General features: G+C 38.9%; 1 protein-coding gene across 1 annotated transcript; it reads right to left on the minus strand.

Moving 5' to 3' along the window:
• Positions 1-4844: 4844 nt before the first annotated feature.
• LOC116196861 (putative pectinesterase/pectinesterase inhibitor 45) lies at positions 4845-7506 on the minus strand. The gene is made up of 3 exons (XM_031526774.1): positions 6477-7506; positions 6183-6343; positions 4845-5813 (listed from the first exon to the last, which is right to left on the minus strand). The coding sequence occupies exons 1-3, from the start codon at positions 7367-7369 to the stop codon at positions 5122-5124; spliced, it is 1746 nt and encodes a 581-aa protein (XP_031382634.1). The 5' UTR covers positions 7370-7506; the 3' UTR covers positions 4845-5121.
• Positions 7507-11992: the final 4486 nt, after the last annotated feature.

Below are 11992 nucleotides of genomic sequence, written 5' to 3' on the forward strand. Positions count from 1 at the left end.
GAAATGGAGGGGAGGGGAGGGAAAACTATATGGAATTTTGAAAAACTTCCATACAACTTTCCATTCTCTCTCTTTCCTTTCCCTCCGTTTTTTCTCAACTCAAATGGAGAGTAAGGGATTATTTGAGTTGATCTCTCAACTCAAAGTCCAAACTCAAAAGTTCTGTTATTCGAGGAAAATATATTCTCAAATACCCTTTTGGCATCGATTTTATCGTTTTGCCAAGTCATTACCTACTTATTAAGGCAATTTGACAAATTCTATTTCACCCGTTTCTCGCTTAAACATTTTACTAAAACAAGTTTAAAGCACTTACAGCTCACAATAAAAGAATTTTCAATTTACTCTCTTTCTACATTAAACATTTTATAAAAACTAGCTTGTTAGGAAAACTTTTCGATTTGTCACGTTAAAATGATTTGTCAAAGTTAAATTAATTAGTTTAGTGCATGCAACCTTTTGACATGCGAATCCTATAAATATTTCACAAAACATAAAATGAAATGAAATTATAGTTGTGACAGCATGGACTAGATGGATGCTCGCCTCTATGCATGAATAATAATAAAATTCTTAAGATTAATGATTCAAAAAATTATAAACTTTTTCCCTTTTTAACTTTTGTCATGATTTTTTTTAACAAATAAAATCAAGGACTTCATTTTTCTTCCCAAGTTTGTCATCCGTCCTATTTTTTGTCCAATTTGCTAATGTGCAAGCAAAAGACATTTTGGAGGCAAATGGCGGCACCCCATGCCATCAAAATAATATAAAATAACAAAAAAAGAATATATTAAAAACTTAAAAAAGGAAAGAAAAACAGTGGTTTTTCTATATGTCTTTCCCTCACCAATCTGTTCGACCTTGCTAAGCGTGTCTATCTTTTTTTTTTTTTTTTTTTTTTTTTTTTTTTTTTTTTTTATCCTGGTGCACTACTAAAAAACGCGCCCCTACTGGGGAAAATCCACCAAAATTCCGCTGGTAATTTTTTAAATTATTTTATTATTATATTAATTTATTAATTTTATTTATTTTTAAATGATCGGGGTAAAGATTTTTAAGCAATACCTATGATTTACCGAGGCATCGGTAATATATTTTTACATTATTTATTTATTTATTATATTTATTTTTTAAAATTATTAAAATTACCAATGGAAAAGATCCCTTGATAATCCCTTGTTAATTTATTTTTATATTTTATATTTTTTTCAATGTACCAAGGAATTTTCCGTCGAAAAAGTCATTGGAAATTACCGATTGATATTTTCTCGATAACTGTGAGATTTTTAATAGTGGTGTGTGGCCTCCACTATCCATTCACATGTGACTTTAAATACCTATTCATTGACATCGGTGGCTTTTGTTCGATGGTTCCGACTGGTTGGAGTTGCTTACTAATCATTTTAGGGTTTTAACGCCATAGATCGCATGGCTTGACATTTTTAAAAATTTATACTATGGTTTAAAAAAATACATAAAAAGCCTATGGTTTGCATTCTGTTCCAAATCTATCACGATATTAAACTTTTCATCAATCATAGACGGAGTTGCCGATGTGGTTAGGCTTTATGGATAACAGCGCTTACGTGGAAATATTGTTGATGTGCAATGTTAGCAACTCCGTCAATGATTGATGGAAAATTTAACGTCGAGACATATTTGGAACAAAATGCAAACCATGGGCCTTATTACGTATTTTTTACACCATGTGATAGATTTGCGAAACACATCAAACCAAGGGATATATGGTGTTAAAACCCATTGATTTTATTAATTCTATAGTTTGATTGCCAGTTGAATCGTGGTCAATCTCTCACATTATAGCTCAATTGTGAATCATGGACCGACTGCACTTTCAATTAGCCACATCAATTTCAATCGATCAAACAATCTATTAATTCATGCTTATGTTGAACAATTTCACGCAATTTCCGAATTAACCAATCTATTAATACAGGTTTTAACTTATCTAAAAAAAAGTATTGAAGCCGAGTGTTAAACGGGTCTCAATTCAAATAATTTTATCATTTAAACCATCAGGGACTTATTTGAAACAATTCTAAAAGTTCTGGGACTGAATCTAAAAAACGTCTAGGGACTAATTTAGAAATGAGCTATATCATTTAGGGACTTCACTGAAGAGGTCTGGCAAGTTTTTTCCAGCTTTGAAAAACCTTAAGAAATGCCCAGGGACTGATCTGGAATAGTTTGAGAAGTCAAGGAGTGGTTTGAAATTTCGGTAAGAAATCCATGGATTGATGTAGAACATTCTGAAAAGTTTGGTTGCTGATTGGAAAATGTCAAAACTCGCTCAGAGACGAAACTAGATAACAAATCAGAAAGTTTTGGACTGATTTAAGTACCTGCAAAAAGCTTCCAGGACTGATCGAAACAGCCCGAAAAGCTCAGTGGCTGGGCTGAAAATGCAAAAACCATCATAGGACCAAACTGAAATACATCAGAAAGTTCTGGGCTGCTCTAAAAATTGTAAAAAAGTTTTAGGGACTGAACTTTAACGATGTGAGAACTTCATAAGACCGGTTTTAAATGATCCATGTCGTAATCATGATCTTATTGACTCATATTCCAATCATTCCCCAAGTTTTTATTCAATGAAAATGATGAAAACACATTTGTTCATTCCATGAAAAGATCACATACATGCACATTCATCATGAAATCAAGTTGAAACCTATGTCATACACCTACACATGGGTGGATATAACCATGCAAACAACCATGTGTGTGTTAAGTCAATCAAACACCACCTTCCAGGGAGGCCTAACTACCCTCTACTAACGTAGCTCAATGTTAATCAAGTGATTAGAGCACCCGGCTTTAATAATTAAGACAATCTCACCCCACCCAAGTTTGAGAATTTACGTAGCACCTGAGAGCACTTTGAATGATGGCGAGTGGTCCCGAGATGGACGGGATTCCCTGTGAGAATTGAATGAAGAGAGGGGTATTTATAGGAAAAGGGGTGCATATGCGAAAACGAGAAAAAAAACGGAAAGATTTTGAAATCGGCAAAACAACCAGGGGTTATGCTGCATGTGGCTGCAGCTTTGGGCGCTTAACTAGTAGTCGTGCCAGGCATCCTGCAACAAAGAAACCTTGTTGAGCTCAGTGCGAACTCTGCTTGAGCCGAATTCGATTGGGATTTTTTAGCGCTCCTACCCCGAACTTTCTTGAAAACTTCAGTAACGTCCTTTTCAATGAGTTTTGCGCGTTTTCCATGAAGAAAGTCAGATAAAAAGAATGTTCCGATGATCAAGAAATAATTATTTTTTTAAATTGCGCAGAGAATTAATTTTTTTTAGTGCAAAAGAGTAGTAAACTCATCACTTCAGACCACTATTCGAGGAAACTGTTTTGTTCAATGGGTTCAGATTTTAGTTAGTCAGGAGTGAAAAGACACTGATTTCATGGAAAAATATGACTCGTGGACCTCGTAGCAAATTTCTATCAAAACTGCTCGATACAGGGAAAACATGACAAATCTGAGCCGTCTTCACAGAAATTTTGCCCTTGCTATGGTCAGATGCGGTCAAACCAGTATCGAGATGGAGTTGACTTGTGGAAGAATTCTTAGAAATTAATGGTGTATCGATTGGTTATCATATGAGTTCGTGGCGTCCCTTCAAAATTCATTGCAGATTGGACATATCATCTTTGTCTAGTCATGAGTTTTTCTCCCTATCCTTGACTGAGCCTCGGCCAAAACGAGATACTTATGGTGCGTTTGATTTCAGAGTTAAAGTAACTTTGTTTTGATTGTGAAAAATAACAAATGATTGTGTAGTGTTTTGAGTTAAAGTTAAAGTTAAAATTTTTGTGATTTTAACTGCGAAATCAAACAGAGTATTAAGTTGAAGGACTTTTGTAGTTGTCAGAAGGCTTGGATTGAGACGGGCCTTACTAATATGAGGTTTTAGTTTAAGCATTTACTACTCAATTCTTTCCGAAGTGGTATGCCTTGGAGAATTCCCTCCAATGTTTCTGGATCTTATAATTTTCGTTAAGCATTTGTATCCTTTCTAAGTAGCGATAAAATATTCATTACTTTGAAGTAAAAAATTATAGTCATTAGATTCTCTTTTTGAACAGAAGAGCCATTAGAGTAGAGAATAATTTTGTAATTTCATATGTCCATTCTCACGTCACCTTTTTCTCCCACAATGTTTCTCTTATATTCTTTCTCTTCCTCTCTCCCACGTTCATCTCTCTAATTTTTTAATTTCAAATTTCATTTATTTGATTAGTTACAAGTAAATTTTTTTTGTAAATTTCTAATATAAAATAAAAAATATTTTTCACAAGTAACGCAGCATTCATGTTTTATAGTTTACACAAATTTAACATATATCGTATTAAATAAGAGATTTATATATTCAAATTATAACTCAAAAGATAAAAATAATTTACAGAAAATCATTCTGTGTCCGTAAAGTTTTACAAAATGAAATTATATTTAATGCCATGTAAAATGCGGATCATGCTCCCGTGGGACTTAGTTTCAAAGCAAATTAACCTAACCCGGAGGTCCAAATAAATTAGAAAAGAAAAAGAGAGACTGATAGCAAATTAGCAATGGAATATAATACATGCATGCGTGTCCATGTTTGAGCTTTCTGCTAGCTATAGGTACGCGTATAGAGATAACTGAAAAGTAATTTAGCGCATTCTGTCTACTACACCAAGTTATTAATGTTAAGAATTGGTTGTCCTTCTTAGAGAAAAATAGAGAAAAAGATTTGGGAATATAAGAGGAATAACCGTTTAACCATTGAATTACGAATATATGTCCATTGACTATTATATTATATATTAATAAATTATTAGTTAGCTGAAGCATTTCCGATAAATTTCTACGATAAAGCATGGTACGTCGAACCTCATTTGTGCTTTTTTAACCAATTTTCATTTTTCCTGAGAAACCCTACCAAAATAATTTAAAGGACCCTCCTCTCTTTTCTATGCACAAAATGCAAATTCAATTGAATATCCGACCTTTCCATTTTCTTTTCTCCGTTATAAGGGAGGGCACGACCCTATCCTTTTAGCCCGAAAATACGCCCAGCACACAGATTTAGATAATTAAATCCTCGTCACCAGCTAAAAGAGGCCAAAATGAACAGGAACATTAGCGGCCCTGATCCAGTCACCCTCCAAGAATGTCCCGATGGTGAACTTCTCAGCATCTGCCTTCTTGAAGTTCTTCTTGTAACCTGGCCAGTTAACCCGAGCATCGAGCTTCGCCCCGGGCCCTTTGTTGTTGTACTCTGCGTAGTACAGGGTCTTGAGGGCAAAGTCCTTGTCCCAAGGCATCCACCCGTCGGGATGGATTAGGTCGTCAATCTCTGACTCCATAATCACGGTCCTGGAGAACTCCTTCCACGGTCGCCCCAAGTAGTTCTTGATGGTCGCCTTGGCCGGCACGAGCTTGTCGTCTGCCTGGATGTGGCAGTTCTGGAGAACAATCCCGGTGCCTTCGTGCCTTTCATACCTGCCCTGTGCAGTGACGATGTTCTGCTGGTTGTCAAGGGGCTTCCGGACAACGATCAGACAGTTCTGGAACACTGAAGTTGCATCTCCGAAGATGAAGTCGACTGTCCCTGCGATTACACAGCTCCTATAGAACTGACGGTGCGTTTGCACATAGAGCGTGTCCTGGTACCCCTCGAACCGGCAATTCAGGAAGATAGCCCGGTCACCCTTCACTCTCACTGCTACTGCCTGGTGTTTCTCAGGACCCGCAGTGTTCCTGAACCCCATGGCCTGGCCCATGAATCCTTCAGCTTCAACAGCTGAAAAAACATAACATAGAATTGTGAGCACTCATAAACCGTAATCCCTTTTTGTGTCAGCAGTGCACACAGAGTTACAGGCTGTGCACGTACATTAATCGAGACATAAGCAAAAGAGGCCACAGATTGAGATCAGACAAGATGAAAATAAAATCTGCATTACATATGGGAAAAAATTGAGGTCGTAAAAGTACGGGAGGTGTTTCTCTATGCATGTACTGGCTTGTGAATTTGTCAATTGTCATCCTTTGAGATACCAACTTTGTATCATATTAATTAGCCCTGAGTTTTCGCCTAGTAAGAGGCACTTGTCCGTTTTAGGTTCAATTTTCCTAATAATCTTAATTATGCTATCGGTAAGGAACTTACCAAAAGTTGCAGTTTGGAAGGTCCTGACTCCATCCACAAAGTTCTTGCTGCCTGTGACAATAGACTTCTGTGATCCGTCACCGTACATGGTAATGTTAACCATCTTCTTCGTGAGGAGAACTGACTCATCATATACTCCTTCCTTCACATAGATGACATACCTGCACTTTCCGGCATTCGACAATAAGGTATCTGATAGTTATGTTGATGTGTAACCGAGACTTAGAGGTTACAATCCACAACAAGTTTTGACAAATAGATGAACTGATGGACAAAACTTAAATGCGGATATACCTCCCAGTGTATTTTGCCGGGATAGCATTCAATGCCTCGTTGATTGTTTTAAATTGTCCGCTGCCATCCTTTGCCACAGTAACGTTAGGCGTTGGCTTTTCGCCTTGGTTTCCCTTCAGCATTCTTCGTTCATCGCTGCTCATCCAACTGGCGAATCCATCCTTGTCCACGCTCAGAAGGTGGCGGTTTCCCCCCAAAGTTGATAGGAAAGTGGACAGCTGAGAGATGATTGCGAGGGAGTTGCTCGTGAGCTCATCCGCCATTTGAAGAGCCTTCTTCATGTCAGACTTGAGTTTCCCTTCTGGGAATCCGTCGATGCACGTTTGCTGGTACGAAACGACCGCGCTGAGCCAGTTGTTGAGGTCGCCGGTCTTCGAGGCGAGCTTCTTCATGTCCCCGTTAATGCTTGTTGTGGAGAGCTCGAGCTCCTCGATGGCATCCTCCAAGAGCTTCTTGCAGTCCTCGAATGCACCCTTCTCCTCCGGGGATTCAAACTTGAACTTTTCTGTCTTGTTCAGGGCGGCAGTGATTTCATCGCCGACAGCCTTGATTGCGAGCTTCATGAGGTCCTTTGGTTGGGCCTGGGACTCATCACCCTTCACTGCCTTGGCAAGCGTGTTCTTGCAGGTCTCCTGGTAATCCGTGGACGAGCACACCATCTTGATCGCCTTCTCGGAGTGTGAGATCTGCTTGCTGGGGCCTGCAGGGGCGGCCTCGCTGTTCCCCTTGTTGTCATCCTTGTGGTCGCTGCGGACGACAGCGATGACTCCCGCAGCCACCACAGCAGCCAGGGCCAGGCTACTGATCACGGCGATGGTGATGCGCTTCTTGAGCTTACGGCTGCGCTCGGCCTTCCGGCGCTCGGACAAGTAATCGAAATCCTGGAAAGCCATGTCGTGAGGTGGTGGTGGTGGTCGGACACTCGAAAGCTATGGATGTGGTTAGTGGTCTCCCTGCCTTAGATCAGAGCTAAGGCAGAGAGGTCAGGGCAGAGGAAAAGAGGATGTCTTTTTGTATAATTGGAATTGCCTGTCTTGTGCTGCTCTTATTTTTGGTTATTGTCTTAATTTGTTTGAATTAATTCGTTGGTGCCCATGCGAGAGGGTTTGGACGGGAGAGTTTTCAGGGCATTCTATTTCAAAAGTTAGTTAAGACATCATCCTTAATTGGGAACTGGTGACCGAGGTTCCTCCCAACCTTAACTGTTTTTCCCGCGAATCCTCTCTAACTCCATTCAGCTGGTTGTGAATTTACCGTTGTACCCTTCCACCACACCTTAAACTTGTTCAATTCATCAATCGGCTCGCCTAGGCCTGGCCTGGCTTGGCTAGCCAGCTGTTATTCGTGTAAATAGGAGTAGTAATTAGGATTCTCCCAGCAAATCCATTCATCTGCTTCCAAGGACCATTTGATCGAGACCTGACTCACCATTCCGTGTAAATAAGTGAACATTATATGACTGATCGATCTCACAGGAGGTTCAAAAATGACAATGAATGAGTTTTCTAGTGGATCTTGACCATCATAATCGACCTCGGTCGAGTTTTTGCATGTTCATTAAGTAACTTTCAAGAAGTAATACATGTTGGTAAAACATGAATATATGATAACATATTTAAACACTTCATAATTTAAAAAAGAAAAAGTTGGTGTAGTAGCATCACCTCGATATGTGATTTAGAGGTCTAGTTCTCATCAATGGACTTCATATCTTTATATTTTTCTTCTCTCCTATATATTCCTTCTAAACCGACGGGCTTTCTTTGTAATTAAAAAAAAGTTTGTTACAATTTACTTATATTCAAAATAGGGCATACTATTCAAACAAGGTGGACATTACAATGAAATCCTAACTTGTCTTCCATGATGGAACACTAATTTCAGTTATTAGATCTTACCAACTTTTAATCCCATCTGTCCATTATTTACAATTTTTACCCATACTATTTCTAGTGATTCATATTTTCATTTCACAATTTCCGCCAACAATACTATACCAATTGATAAGCTCACGAACCAGTACTTGATAAGAAAGAATGGTGGAGGATAGAACCAACAAAACTCACTCGATAAGATGACTCGCCATGAGCAAGAAAAGTCGGGTTGATTCGCCACGCTCAAGGATGAACGATAAGAATCCGGGTTTTCGCTACTAAACAAGGGACTTGTTTAGATAAGAAAAAATAGAGGAAACGCTCTAGGCAATTTCATTCAAATATTCATCAAAGTCTGAACTCTTTTCTTACAATAAGGTGCATATTTATATAGAGGGACCTCCCTCGACTCTTAAATATGAAACTGATATCTAATCTCCTCTAAATTACTTTCTTAAAATAGAGTAAGGTAATAATTTGAAATAGAAAATTTAATATTACTGATTCAAGCTAATATAGGAAATAATATCTAATTAAGGGAAACTATATCATGGCAATATAGGAAACTTAATATCTAATTAAGCTAAATTCTTGTTCCGGAATCATCTAGAATACGCGTTTGGACCTGCAAATTCGAATACGAGTTTGGCTGCAATCTGAAGCACATCATGAAGAGACTTATGCATAAAAGATTTGTGCCTAAGTACTACAAGCAGCAGCTTTATCTTCAATTGCAAAATATTAGGCAGTGTGGTATGTCCGTAGAAGATTATGTTAAGGAATTCAAGCTACTGACCATGGGATGTGAGCTGCGTGAGTCTCAAGAGACGACCATTGCGCGTTTCTTAGGAGGTCTAAACAAGGAGATTGCGGATATGATCAAACGACAACCTTTTGTGTCCCTAGAGGATGTGATAAAATTGGCCGTTAAGGTCCGAAGGCAGCGGAAACGTGGCCAACTAACTATGCCACAAGTGTTCAACTTGAAGTCGGTGATTGCTGGATCCACACCCCAAGGGTCAGCCTCAAGGTGGAACGAGCCCCGTAAGGAAGTTGAGGGCTCACTCAAGTCTCAAGCTGAGTCGGTCAAGGTCAAGGAGCAGGAGGTCGATCCACAACCCCCTGTTCATTGCCGAGACATTAAGTGCCTTGAATTTCATGGATTCAGACACTTTACCTCCGAATTCCCCAATTGGTGAGAGGTGACCATCCAGAACCCTCACGTTGTCGAAAGTGAAGTTGAAGAGGTCGTTGAAGATGTTTGTGGAGTTACGAGTAAGGAGAAAGTGGAATATGCTGATAAGGGTGAGAAACTCAAGGCTCAACAAGTCGTGAGTTCGGAATCAAAGTTGGAAGAACATCGGGAGTACTTGGAGAACATTCCGAAGGTACTGATGTCAAACTCTCCAAAGCAAGTCTTGAAGGAACCCATTTTAAGCTCAGCCTAAGAGGAACTTCATGAAGAATTTGCTATTGAAGATCTATCGATGGTGTTTCATTAAGTGAAACCTAAGCTACCTGAAGCGCACATGACTTTGTTGAGGAAGGGGCAATCCAGCCAGAGAGTTGATCGGCGAGGAAGAACAGAGAATCTGATCTATGAGGAATTACAAGAGAGAGTTCGTACAGAAAAGTTGGTCATTATGTGGCAAGCTAAAAAGAACCGAAGCGCACACATGAAGACCAGGAGAAGATCGACAAAGACTCGAGGACGCGTCTTTTTCCATTCGAGAGGCTATGATGTGCTTCAAATTGCAACCCAACACGTATTCGAATTTTCGGGTCCAGACGCGTATTCTAGATGATTCCGGAACAAGAATTTAGCTTAATTAGATATTAAGTTTCCTATATTGCTATAATATAGTTTCTCTTATTAGATATTATTTCCTATATTTGCTTGATTCAGTAATCTTAAGTTTCCTATTTCAGATTATTACCATACTTTATTTTAGGAAAGTAATCTAGAGAAGATTTGATATCAGTTTCCTATTTTAGAGTCAAGGGGGATGTCTTCCCTCTATATAAATATGCACCTTATTGTAAGAGAACATTAGAGACAGACTATGAACGAACATTTTTGGATGAAATTGCTTAAAGCATTTCTTCTCTTTTCTTATCTAAACAAGTTCCTTTTTTAGTGGCGAAACCCCGATTCTTATCCTTCATCCTTGAGCGTAACGAATCAAAACGACTTTTCTTACTCGTGGCGAGTTATCTTATCAAGTGAGTTTAGTTGGTTCTACCATCCACCATTCTTTCTTATCAAGTTCTGGTTCGTGAGCTTATCATTTGGTATCAGAGCGAAGGTTCTATCCTTATTGGCCGAGTGAAACACGTGTGTTTGAGTGGATTTTTGCTAAATATGCAAAGATAATAGCAAAAAACAACCCTGAATGAGTTCCAAGAGGGGTTTACTTTCGACCAAGACTTGCCTCTCACTTTCCAGCAGACACGAGAGGAGTTCATTGCACGGCTCGAGTGAGTGACCCAAGCCCTCGAGAGTTCTAGTGGAATAAGAAGACACCCATGGGTGCAGAGAGATTGTCAGCCAAAGGAAATCCCAGTTTTCAACGGAAGCATGAGTACCGAGGAATTCTTGGCGTGGATTTCAGATGTGGACCGATTCTTCGACTACTACGGCATCCTCGATGATGGAAGTCGAGTTGTTAGAGTTGTTTATCGGTTAAGGGGTAAAGCTTCTACTTGGTGGGAGAAATTGAAAAATAATCGTCTTCAAGATGGACTGAATCTGGTATTTACATGGAGGCACATGAAACAACTCTTAAAGGTCAGATTCTTTCCTTTGGGATATGAAGAACGCCTCTATGAATCTGAAGACGATTGCATGAAGTCTACCTATCCTCTTAAGAATGGAAAAACAAATGTTTTTCCTATGACGATTGTTGATATTGAGGAAAAAGTACAACTTGAAGAAGCTTCTATGAAGGGTGACAAATTTAAAGAAGAAGAAGTGGAGTCCAAGAATGAAGCAGCTCAAGCGTCACAAGATAATAATGTTCTGGTCGAGAAGGATTTAGCGATTGGCAAGATTCTTCGAGAGGAACTAATTTCAAACTCTGAAGAGAAAGTCCAGGTTGAACTGTTTTTAGACCCAAACCAAGTGGAACTTCAAGAAGAAATTGCTATTAAAGATTTGTCGATGGTGTTTCATCCAATCGAGGCAAAATTTGGCAAAGCATATACGACTCCACCAGGAAAGCAGCAGCAGTTCATGCAACGAGTTGGTTGGCGAGGAAACAAAAAGAAGTCGATCTTTGAAGAATTATTGGAGAGAGTTCGAATAGAAAAGTTGGTCATTAAATGGCAAGCTAAAAAGCACCGAAGCGCACACATGAAGACCAGCAGAAGATTGACGAAGACTTGAGGATGCGTCTTTTTCCAACCGAGAGGGGATGATGTGCTTCAGATTGCAGCCCAACTCGTATTCGAATTTGCAGGTCCAAACACGTATTCTAGATGATTCTGGAACAAGAATTTAGCTTAATTAGATATTAAGTTTCCTATATTGCTCTAATATAGTTTCTCTTATTAGATATTATTTTCTATATTAGCTTGATTCAGTAGTCTTAAGTTTCATATTTCAGATTATTACCATACTTTATTTTAGGAAAGTAATCTAGA

Source organism: Punica granatum, chromosome 2, assembly GCF_007655135.1.
Source record: "Punica granatum isolate Tunisia-2019 chromosome 2, ASM765513v2, whole genome shotgun sequence".
Taxonomy (NCBI): Eukaryota; Viridiplantae; Streptophyta; class Magnoliopsida; order Myrtales; family Lythraceae; genus Punica; species Punica granatum.